At 37.9% G+C, this 13,085-nt stretch overlaps 1 protein-coding gene across 2 annotated transcripts in view; it reads left to right on the top strand.

Moving 5' to 3' along the window:
• Positions 1-12,120, top strand: part of LOC137089282 (piezo-type mechanosensitive ion channel component 2) — a 103,878-nt gene extending 91,758 nt beyond the window's left edge. For both annotated transcript variants that reach the window (XM_067452824.1, XM_067452823.1), the window contains 5 exons: positions 75-241; positions 1,797-1,931; positions 2,051-2,130; positions 2,237-2,447; positions 11,123-12,120. In XM_067452824.1, the coding sequence (XP_067308925.1) occupies positions 75-241; positions 1,797-1,931; positions 2,051-2,130; positions 2,237-2,447; positions 11,123-11,375 (846 nt within the window). In that variant the 3' untranslated portion in view covers positions 11,376-12,120. The remainder of the gene's footprint in view (positions 1-74; positions 242-1,796; positions 1,932-2,050; positions 2,131-2,236; positions 2,448-11,122) is intronic.
• The last annotated feature ends 965 nt before the right edge of the window (positions 12,121-13,085 follow it).

Here is a 13,085-nt window from a genome sequence, read left to right as displayed (position 1 = left end):
AGATTTTTTTTATTTTGCATTTTGAAAAAAAGCTAAAATTGTCTAAAATTGTCTCCTGCTTGTGTCTCCTGCAGAGAGCCATGCAGTTCCTGGAGTCTTATATTCATGAGGATTTGAGAATAGCACAACTAGAAGGAAGTTCAAATGCGCTCTGGACCATCAGCCCCCCGAGCAGGAGAAACCTCATTGATATGCTCAATGAGGAGAATTTTCCTCTCACCATGACCTGGTCCATACAGAGGTAGAGTTCAACTTTCCATTTGTAGTGGAAAGCAGCTAATCCGGGCACGTGCATTTCATTAATATCTGACAGCAACATGTACGGTTAGATCTAAAATGACGTTATATTTAAATCAATTGTGGCGGGAGGAGCAAACAACAGACAAAGTAGCGTCTGTCCTCGAGGAGGCGTTTGGTAACGTACATAAACATAACATATTCAAAAAGGGGAATAAAGTGTCAAACAAACAGGGGTCTGGTGTCCTCGGCATGTCAGCGAATCGGGGAGTAAGGGTAGTGATCAGATTGGATGGGTCCAGGTAAGGGTCGGGGTCCGGTGGCGTCACACGCTTCTCTCTTCGGTCCGAGGCGCGAGGGGTCGGTGTCTTTGACACAGCGGCTCATCCTCTTTAGGCCTCCTAATCATCCCCATATACTTATACATATTTCCTCTCCACCAATCAGCTGGTGTGTGCTGGGCGTTCTGGCTCATCCAGGTGTTGCTGCACATTGGTGGCGGTTGAAGAGATCCCCCCTTATGTAAAACGCTTTGAGTACCCAGAAAGGCATTTATAAAAAAAAACTAATAATACAAAAAATATTATTATAATAAAAAGGAGAGGCAACCGTTCCATCACACAATATTATTTGTATAAATATAAAGTTATTTTGTATTTTATGAAATTATATTGCTAAAAAGGGGCAGGGGCAGTTTTTTTAAAGGGGCAATTTTTTTTAAAGAAAATATCTCTGAAGTAAATTCCCATTTATATGTACTTTTTTTAGCACACCGGGGTGACTAGGTACATGAAATTGTCCGGCTATGACGTCTTGTTAAACAGGAGTATCAATATGAGGAAACACAAAGGCCAAATTAGTTGATAGTTGAGCTTCAAAAAAACAACAACAAAACTAAACATGGAGCCGGGAATATGCAGGATCTGGAGAGATTCAGTATGAAGGAATGGTCTCTGATCCCCAAACTCATCAGGCATTACAAAAGAGGACTCAGAGCTGTTATCTTGGCAAAAGGAGGTTGCAACAAGTATTTAATAAAAGGGTGCCAATAATTAGGACCAACGTTGTTTTGGTCGCCCTTTGGCAAGTTGTTAACCCTTATATCTACAATAAAGAGAAGAGACTGGTATAGCCTCGATCACTCTTTACTCTGATCTCACCGTCTCGCAATAATGACGTCATCAATATGTTGTACTCAATGTAACTGAGGCATTAATACCCCCTCAACACACACACACACAAACACACACACTTTCAATTCTTTGACTTTAATGAAAGGTTCGATTTTTGCGATTTCTTTGAATGAAAAATCAAAAGGATAAACCGATGCAGACTGATTCTTACAGCCATCTTTGATCATATGTACCAGTGCCAATAATTCTGACCGCAACTGTATATAATCTTCAGTTAGTGGACATCTTTTTGGATTTAGGCTTTATTTTCATTTAATTGAATAATACATTTTATTTAACAATAATAACCCTGCCGATCTGTTCTGCATATAAGGCATTTGATAGCGTTCATTAATTTCTGTGTGCATTGCTCTATTTGTCCATTAGGAACCTCAGTTTAGGAGCCAAAAGTGAAATGGCAATAGGAAAACACCACATTGAGCTGGATAGCGAAACCAGAATTAATCTAAAGAAACTACTAAATAGTGATGACAACGGAACGGAGTACAATGAAGTTCCAGTGTGAGTTTTTAAGCTTCTAAATGCTAATATGAAACAATTACAGTATATGTATTTTTTGTGACTTTTTTCTCCTAAACATTTGATGACATTTGATGGTAAATTGTAATGTTTTTTTTAAGGCTCATCGAAAAGATTTTTCCAAGATACATCAGAGCACCAAGCGACTCCAATGCCAAGCCTGTTGAACAGCTCAAACGCAGTAATACACCAGCTCTCCACCATTATCTATGCGTTTGCTACATCGCTATGCTTTTCTGCTGTCGTCAACATGCCTCTTTCTCTTCACTGTTCCATGTTCCCCGAAGATGAGGACATTTACATGGACCTCATGCTCTCGTTACGCAAGACCGGCAAAAACAGCTCGGGCGGCGTTCAGGAGTGGTGGATCGTGAATCAGACAGAACGAGGGCCGTTAACTGCAGATCCATTCAAGGATAAAAATGAATCTGGTCTGGAGATCTACATCTTCAGTGACCAAGTCAGTCCACCCAGTCTGGGCTTCCTGGCTGGTTATGGGTAAGTGACAATCGTGATGCGACACATTACCAGTCGCAAGTTATTTTCCTGTCCTTCCTTATGGGAAAAAACTGCAGACAATCAGAACATTTAAAGTTTCATACATATTATTTGGAGGTGGATTTTTGACCAATGAGAGTTCACTGTGGGCGGGGCTTCTCAATAGAAACCACGCGATAGAGTGCAACAGTGCCCGCTCTGTTTTTCAGCAGCGCTGGTTTTAGAAGTTTCTTTCCATTCATTTTTCCCATAGAGATTTTTTTTTAAAGCATTTGTTGAAGAGTTTAAAGCCATGAACCAAGCCAATCAGCTACGACGTTAATCACAACACTACAAACTTTGAGTTAAGTTAAAAATAAAAATCAGACTAGAAGACAAAGGTACAAAACTTAGTGGTTTTAGAGAGGGAAAAAATCCCATGAAGCATTGCGAACAGCATAATCGAATAAAAAAACAATGGAGAAATATTAAACTACTCATTTATCCATGTTGATTTTATATATATATATAAAACAATATATTTTAAGTTTTATATTTATATATACACACACACACACACTATATGCGTTTTTTGAAAATTTGCTCATTTGCTCATTACAAAAATAATGTGATTGGGATGCGTGTCCAATCCGGGTCATGTGCGTCAGCTCTTAAAGTGACAGCAACCTAATTAAACCGCTATATATCAGAGCTGTCAAAAATAATGTGATTAATTTTTTGTGTTTAACGCACAAACTGATGCCAGTTTTGTTGCGGATCATCGTAAGCACAGTCTTAAATGCGTGAAATGAAGTGTGAAATGAATGTAAAGAGTGAGAAAATGGGATGCGTGTCCGATCCGGGTCATTTGCGTCAGCTCTTAAAGTGACAGCACCCTAATTAAACCGCTTCTGTCTGTCATGAATGATGACCAAAGAACACAAGAAAAAGAGATTTGCAATAGGCTTCTGTCTTTATGTTGTTTCTATATTCATTTGGAGATTAAATATGAAATAATTACAATAAAAAAAATATTAAAAACATTTTATTCACAATAAATAAGCTAAAGAGCTATTTTGGAGCGTGTTGCTTTTTCAACTCTCTGATTGGTGTCATTTTCTGTACAGCATTATGGGTAATGTAGTTTTTTAACAGGAGTTTCACTATTAAACACAGTTATTTAAAAAATAAGCTCAAATAATGTGTGCTGGCGGCTTCAACAGAAGGAAACACTACCGATTAATAACCTCTTAGCTCAAAGTATATCTGTCTTTAAAGGTTTATGAGTTAATGTAGGTTTTACTTGCGACTGTTGCACTCTATAGAGAATTCGTCAGTTACAAATTGTAAGGCTGGAAAAAGCTAGTAGATGCCGAAATGTCTAATCGCTCTGAGAAAACAAAGGAAATTAGCATCTGAACTTATTCATACAGTTAGAGTCTCTGTCCGAGACGACATCACACTGAGTGAATCATCTATGAATGACTCTAATTTACATGCCTTTCCTTTCACATGAAACTTCCCCCAAACTACTGCTCCCACAAACTTGAGATCACCTGAAATGCACCAGAAATCTCTTTGTTACAATGTCAATCCTCACAATGCAGTATTATATGTGTTTGATATCGTTTGAAATGTCTCAGTGCGACTGGTACAAATATCTCAACTCCACAGAAGTAAACTAGAACATCATGAATGTTTTAAGGGTTTAAAGATATCTTTCCTTGGTGTATGGTGGGTGTGGCTTTCAGCCATTTGGCCTCTCTTCTAATCAAGTCTATAGAACTTGATCAATGCAAATTCTTATTGTGATGGGTATGTATCTGGTTCTGGGTATTTAAGGAAATGTTGCAAAGAGCTCAAGGCTTGACACTTTAAACCGGTCAGCCCGTAATGCTGGATGTCTCTCAAGATAGCCAGCATTATGTAATTTTCAGAAGTCAGGTATACATTTCATTCTTCACTTCAGACTATTTGATGTTATATATGGATTACCTTTGAATTGACTATGTAATTGGCTTTATACATTTACCTGACTGTTAAATAAATTGTTACACTTTGATGGATTCTGACTTGCTCTGGAATTATTCAGGTTGGGTATAATTTCAACAAAGGGTTAAACGGAATAATTAAATGTGTACGTAAACTATTAAAAATGAATGACCAAATAACCAATTGGCATTCTAACCCAAATTCTAAATTATCATTAAATGGAGTCAGATAACGAGGAATTGGAATAAAATCCCCTTTTCCCCGCTGAAAAGACGAACGCGCAGCGCCCTTCACCCGCCGATCGTTAGCCTCCATTGGGACGATTTGGGCGGCCTTACAAAATGGTGACCAACCTCCGTGATGTTGCAACTCTCTTACGAGCAACGTCTTTTCAGCGAAGTATTCGATTTTAAAATCAACAAGAGGTTTGCACTTCTCTTTCTTCAGCTGTTCTGGTAAGTAAAATTATTTTTGCCTTTTTAGAAATGTTTAGGGAAAAACAGACGCATCCCATATAGACACATTAATAGAATGGGTCGGAATACCCAATGTTAGACCGGAACCGCAATCCGGTGGGGTTTAAGAATTTAGATACATCACATACCAGGGACATGATAGCGACAGCGCAGTAGAGGAATTAAAACTCATGTTATGGATTTTAAAATATTTCTTTGTCGGCGTAGACCTACAACAACTAAACCTACATTGGAAAAACATCTTCCAAACTATTTCCTGAGACTCGATAAACATTTGTAAATTAGAGCGTTTTTAAAATCAGCTAAATGCTTTCTCCATTGTTTTATTAGCTGCAGCAACGCATGATGAGAACGAGCAAACAATAGAATGAGAACTCTAAGTATGTAAACAACTGGAATACATTTGTGATTTGATAAATAGCAAAGTTTATATTTGTTTATGAAAAGCAAAGTAGGAAAACAGGCTGATGTAACATTTAAAAGTTAAGAACTTTTTGTTTGATCAGAATTGGCTATAAATATTATTGCTACACAGCTAAATTACTCGTGGCTACAAATGATTAAGAGGTGGTACGATTCAAATCTAAGATTGATACACAGAATGATAGTGATGTTGTTACTGTATTTTTGTTAAGAAACCTCATGATGTTTCTGAGTGGCTCAGCGAGCCCACGGGGCGTACCACGCCCACTCGGAGAACAAAGACTTTCTCTCTATGTTCAATGGGAGCGTTTAGCCAAATAAGTAACACCTAAATCTATCACATTTTGTAAATTCAGTTAAAATTGCCACTGTGCTGCCAAGCAGATTAGTCTGTAAATAGACTAAATCAAGCAAATAGGCATTTGAAATCTAAAAAGAGATACAACGAATGTGCTTGCATCAGTCTTGAACCAGTCTTTCATATTCAAATGTATTGGCATGAAAATAAAATCCGAAACCTCACTCAAAACAGAATTCGAGCAGGAATTTGACTGCACTCAGCATGTGCTGCTAGTTCATTGGATGTTAACAGCAACAGAGTCGCTCATTGAACTTAAGCCTGACTGTTGTCGTGCAATCAATGTACATGCCAGCCAGTTGTGACTGCAGGGCCGAATCAAAATCATTATCTTTAAGACACTTTGACAAATATGTTGTTGCGTTCGATTTAATTTTGATTTACTCTGAAATTATTGATTTTAGTGCATTAGGATGTATTGTTACCGCAAATCTGTCAGGTTAGTAACGGACTGGAGTTCAGTTTTTGGGTGGAGCTTTGAGGCACGCCGACTGAGATTTTAGAGTTCCGCCTAACGCTTGGTATTAGTTCGTATGCATTTTCAAATTTGTAATTGTACTAAACACGTGCGCATTGAACACACGATAGTTGTTTGTGTTAATAAAAACACCTAGGCTATTTAAGTTTATTCTTTAAAACACAAGATTGCTTTACTGTAAGTGTATGAAACACTTAGGATAAAGGTTGTAGATGCTATGCATTCTAGACCATGTATCTTGAGAAAAACTGAATAAATGTGGTTCTTTGTTGAATTTGTTTGTCTCCCAGGTGGAGCATAGGATTGCCATGTGGCTACAGTGTTATTCAATTGCATTAACCATGAAAATACTATAACGTATGTTGTGTTAATGACTCAGTGGATCATGTACATCCATGACACCACAAGACTACGCTCAGGTTAGTACACGGACTAGAACACAGTTTTTCGGTGGAGCATAAAAGCACACCAGGCTGATGTTTTAGAGCTCCGACTAACACATTGGCGTTCAGATACGTAGACTTGGACTGCGGGTTGAAAGACTAAAGACGTCTTCCGTTTAGAACAATAACAAATTGTTAGACCAATCTAAATAGGGCAACCCTAATTCCTGATTGTTGTAATATTGCTCTAAATTACGTAGACGTGGAAAACCACGGCATGATTATAGAAAGTCACCATTAGAGATAGTAAGTTGGTCACTTGAATCTGTGGTGATGGTCATGGGCCTCTGATTGAAAGCAGTTTGCATTAATTACGAGAATTCAAACCCAAGGGGACTGAACAAAAATATCTTGGAATGATCAACGTGTAGCACGGGCGTCCAAGATATCAGTCGTATGGCCTCTACTGACGACCAAGACTGACGAGTTTGTGAATACTCATGTTATCGGAATCTTGATTTACTGATTATAACTCAATGTAAAATATTTAACCTCTGTCTACTTGACCAAGACTGATAAGTTTGTGATTATGGGCCCGCATACTGGAAAGTGCGAAGACCCTGTGACTCTAAGAACCTAATGAATGATTTCAATAAAGTAAAGAGTTAAGCAGAATAATCAGACGTTTATTCATATTTATAAAGTATTAGAAATAATTAAAACGTTTACATTATTGAGTCAGATAAAATAATGAGGTAATGCAAAAAGAAATGTATTGGATTTTAATCTTAAGTTGCATTGGGTTAATTCCCAGTGCCAAAAGGGAGGGGTTGTGCTGTTATCTTTTGCCTTTACAAGAACACAGCTATATGTGTGGCACTGATAATCGCAAACCAATTCACCCTTCACCACAGAAGTACCTCAATTTTTTTTTTACAGGTCACAGAGACCTCAAATAATCAAATGTGTGTGCGACACCATAAAACAAAATTCAAAACAGACAACACCAAAACAGGTGAATCAATTTCTGCCCACAGATCTGACTGTAATGAGAGCAACTGGAAATAAAGCCATGGGAACCAACCCATCGGAATTCATGACAGTATGAGCGATAAAAGCTCTGATTAATCCAGAAAAATTCTCCAGCAAAACTGGGGTTTCTAATGCTCACAGCAGACTGTGAAGGCGCGACTGTAAGAACAGTTTTAAGGTGTCACACACTTTACTAAAACAACAGCAACAATTCAGACCTGGCCGATAAAACTCTGTTTCATTGGACAGCCAGGATAAAAATTGCATCAGGCATAACGGTGCCATTCAAATAAGTCCACACCTGACTGTGAAGCCGTTAATAATGTCAGAATTAACTGTGATTCTCTTTACATTATTTCTGTCTCAGGTTGACAACTGCAATTCCTTGGAGGATGGACACCAAGATGGGGCTAACACCCCATCAGAGCCAAACAATGGAATTGTCAGAACAAGAGATGGGTGCGAAAACACTTGATGGGGTCATTCACACTTCACAAAACGTACCTCCCAGTGTAGCACTGGAACTAAATTTTGCAACACAGATTGTTATTGATAAGATTCCACCCATCTCCACACAGAACACAGAACACAGACCTCCTTCACTACACCCTCATATCACCTGAAACAGATCAAATCTATCCAGGTTGTACACTACACATCATAGATGGCATAGAGTCCAAAAGTGTTACTCCACTAAAGATCTATTGTCCATCTTTTCACACCAACAGATCCAAATAGCTTCACACACACAGGACAGTAGAGTTGGTCACATGATGACAATCTAACGAAGACACACACACACACACACACAAACACACACACACTCACTCTCTCACAGTCTCTCAAAGTCTCTCTCTCACACACACACACACACACACACTCACACTCACACGCACACGCACACACTCACGCACACACACACACACACACTGTGACAAGGAATACACAATCTCCATTATTGTATGACTAAACATATTTAGATCTGCCTTAATTGCATTGGAAGATTCCTGAAAACACACAGTGGTTATTATATATATATGTTTATTTTCATAATTGTGATTGAATATTGAATATTATTGATGATGTTATTATTATATGCATATCATCTATTTAAATATATAAACTGCACTGACTTTTTGCTGCATTTCCTTAGGTAATTCAGACCAAGAATACTTAAATTCCGCTATCACTTTATCCCAGTGACAGTGAAGAATTAGGTGATTAAATACCACCCCACCAATTATGACCTTAAAAAACATTTGAGAGAAGGTGTACCAATCGCACTGCTGACGTGAACCCACATTGTTCTTCCTTTTATGTTTTCTTGCATTATATGTTCTTATGCATTTCTTTACGGCTTCAAGTTCATCAGTGTTCAGTCGTTAAGTGGCCATTAAGACTCTTTTCAGGTGTCAACTACGGAGAAGCCTTCCACCTATTGAAGGCTACCCAGTGAGCCACACCATTGGAGGTGTGAGGATTACACAAGGAGAGTCAGATTATCGGGAAGGTGCTACAGAAGCAGAAGCTTCCCCATGAAGAAGTGACATGTTAACTGAACATTCGCCAAGGTCCGAGACTGACTCTATGAACATGCTGTGCTGAACTACAGGTAGAACACCTGAACACATTCACCCACCAGCTGAAACTCAAGCTACACACACCTGGTGAGACGGTGTCCTGCAGGTGAACAAAGAGCCTTCCGACAGTCTCTACAGCTGCTAACATTACAAAGACAATTTCTACATCTCAAGGATTACAAACCAACATCTAACTATGATCCCATAGGACCACCAGAGTTTGACCCAACGGGATCAAGAGGTGGAATCTGTAAGGCTGGAAAAAGCTAGTAGATGCCGAAATGTCTAATCGCTCTGAGAAAACAAAGGAAATTAGCATCTGAACTTATTCATACAGTTAGAGTCTCTGTCCGAGACGACATCACACTGAGTGAATCATCTATGAATGACTCTAATTTACATGCCTTTCCTTTCACATGAAACTTCCCCCAAACTACTGCTCCCACAAACTTGAGATCACCTGAAATGCACCAGAAATCTCTTTGTTACAATGTCAATCCTCACAATGCAGTATTATATGTGTTTGATATCGTTTGAAATGTCTCAGTGCGACTGGTACAAATATCTCAACTCCACAGAAGTAAACTAGAACATCATGAATGTTTTAAGGGTTTAAAGATATCTTTCCTTGGTGTATGGTGGGTGTGGCTTTCAGCCATTTGGCCTCTCTTCTAATCAAGTCTATAGAACTTGATCAATGCAAATTCTTATTGTGATGGGTATGTATCTGGTTCTGGGTATTTAAGGAAATGTTGCAAAGAGCTCAAGGCTTGACACTTTAAACCGGTCAGCCCGTAATGCTGGATGTCTCTCAAGATAGCCAGCATTATGTAATTTTCAGAAGTCAGGTATACATTTCATTCTTCACTTCAGACTATTTGATGTTATATATGGATTACCTTTGAATTGACTATGTAATTGGCTTTATACATTTACCTGACTGTTAAATAAATTGTTACACTTTGATGGATTCTGACTTGCTCTGGAATTATTCAGGTTGGGTATAATTTCAACAAAGGGTTAAACGGAATAATTAAATGTGTACGTAAACTATTAAAAATGAATGACCAAATAACCAATTGGCATTCTAACCCAAATTCTAAATTATCATTAAATGGAGTCAGATAACGAGGAATTGGAATAAAATCCCCTTTTCCCCGCTGAAAAGACGAACGCGCAGCGCCCTTCACCCGCCGATCGTTAGCCTCCATTGGGACGATTTGGGCGGCCTTACAAAATGAAACTCACCGTGCTAACATTGAAGAGATTTATTTTTTTAGCCGAGTTCAATTGAATACAGGGATGCAACCAAATTAAATAAAAACTATATTTATTGGACGCTACCATTCAAAAGTTTGGGATCACTATGATTTTTCTAAGAGAAATTATACTTTTATTCAGCAAGGATGCATTGAATTATTTAAAAGTGACAGAATATATATTTATAATGTTCAGAAATCCTGAATTTTTTTTATCAGTGTTTCCACAAAAATATGCACTGGTATGTTACTTAAATCATCATATTAAAATGATTTCTGAAGGATCATGTGACACTCAAGACGTGGAGTAATGATGATAAATTCAGTTTTGAATCCCAGGAATGATTTTTTAAAATATATTCATAAAGAAAACATCTATTTTAAATTGTAATAATATTTCACAATTTTTTTTACTGTATTTTTGATTAAATAAATGCAGCCTTGGTGAGTAAAAGAAGCATCTTTCAAAAACATAAAATAAAAAAAATCGTTCTGATCCCAAACTTTTTAACGTCAGTTTGCCATATAAATGACAACAAATAAACAACATTGACCAAAGCAATGGAAATGAAATCACTGATTATAAAACAGATATGTGTTAAATCCATCTAAACCAAATGAACACGATTTTATCAGTCCGACGACAGAAACTTGATCAAACTGTCTGTGATTGATGCACTTTGTGTTGAGTTAAACGTAACCCGCGTGTGCACAGGATCATGGGTCTGTACATGTCGGTGGTTCTGGTCATCGGGAAGTTCGTGCGAGAGTTCTTCAGCGGGATCTCACACACCATCATGTTCGAAGAGCTGCCCAACGTGGACCGAATCCTCAAGCTCTGCACCGACATCTTCCTGGTCCGAGAGACGGGCGAGCTGGACCTGGAGGAAGACCTGTACGCCAAGCTCATCTTCCTCTACCGCTCTCCAGAAACCATGATCAAATGGACCAGAGAGAAGAGCGAGTGAAGATGAGGACGGTGAGCTTCGGAGTAACTAACCGTGAGAAACACAAAGCAGGAGTTGCGCTTCGTTTGGACTGGACAGGAGAACCGCTGTTCTTCATGCTAACTGATGAAACATTAGCACTCGTGACATGTGGCTAGTGTTTTAAAGGGCTTGACAAGTGATGAACTTCAGGGCTTCCAGGCATGCGCCACTTTGAATACGACTTTGACCTTTGGGAGTGCATGCGACAATAGGGCAGACATAGACGGGAAATACTGAACCTGCCCTAGACTTCGGCTCCATTTTTTACGTGTTTCTGAAATCTGAAGAAGACGAAAGAGGTTTTGCAGGAAGCAGAACCGAAGCCCTGTAGGCGGCGCTGTGAATTGTGACAATCTCTATTTGCCTTATTTCATTTCTACAATCAACTAAACGCATTATTATTCACAACCTTTCTCAGGAATACATACGGATCATTTCACAAAGACGGGATAGCAACCATTTTTCTCATGTACAACAAAGAATGAAGAGGAGCGTACACAAGTCATAGCTTTTCTCCTTCGGGACTTTAAGGAGATCATCCATCATTTATGAACACAGATTTGGGACATGAAAAAGGACATTTAGTGTTTTATAAGAAGGCTTTAGATATGATTTTTTCATAACTAAAGGGAGATTATCACATTACACTAACGACAAATCAGTTTCAGCAACTCTATATTAGCTTATCGTTTGATTATTGCATCATTCAAATGAATTTTGAATGTTTCTGTATGCATTTCTTTGTAAATCCAAGTGATTTATGAATTATTCACACAGAAATTAGTTTGGAATTCATTTATTCTGTGTACATTTCTTGTAAATTCAATAGATTTTTTTTTTTAATGATTTACACAGACCTTTGTTCGGAATGAATTTCAAATGTTTCTGTGTACATTTCTTTATAAATCCAAGTGATTTTATGAGTAATTTACATAGAAACGAGTTCAGAACGAATTTTAAATGTAATTGTGTACATTTTTTCATAAATCCAAGTGATTTTATGAATTATTTACACATACATTTGTTCGGGATGAATTTTGAGTAATTCTGTGTGAATTTTTAATAAATCCAAGTGACTTTATGAATAATTTACACAGAAATGAGTTGTAAATCTGTGTACATTTATTCATAAATCACAAAAATGTTACCTAAATTTCTTCAGACTGAATTCTGAATGTTTCTGTGTAAATTTTTTGCATAAATCCAAGCAATTTTTTTGAATGATTTTGTTTCAGAAGTTTGTGTTAAATTCATGGAATATAAGCAAAATTATTTTCTGTGCAAATTGTTTGCTGAACCATTGTTACTTTTTCACAATGCAACAATTCCGTAAAATGGTTTTGCCAGTGTTTTCAACAGAAGTTTGTCCTGGTCATTGGGTTTCAGTCAGGAAGCATGAGCGTTTAATTTAATTCTGCTTTTAGTTAAAACATTTAACTTGTGGTGAAAGTGAATTATGAGTATTAGTTATGAACATCCTTGAAGGCATGAGAGATTGGCAGATTGCTACCGTAGAGGTATTACGCTTCACCAGGCCTGGGAGTTGTGCTCGTCAGAAAGTTGTTTGTACATGGGGAATAATCTGACTCACATTTGTACTACGTACTTTGAGCAATACGACAGGCGGGGTGACCGTAAGGACACGGAATCCATTTTTATTGTCCACCTTTGGCAGCCATACTCAGGAAA

This window comes from Pseudorasbora parva, chromosome 9 (assembly GCF_024679245.1).
Source record: "Pseudorasbora parva isolate DD20220531a chromosome 9, ASM2467924v1, whole genome shotgun sequence".
NCBI classification, from domain to species: Eukaryota; Metazoa; Chordata; class Actinopteri; order Cypriniformes; family Gobionidae; genus Pseudorasbora; species Pseudorasbora parva.
This window is presented reverse-complemented; position numbering and strand designations above follow the sequence as displayed.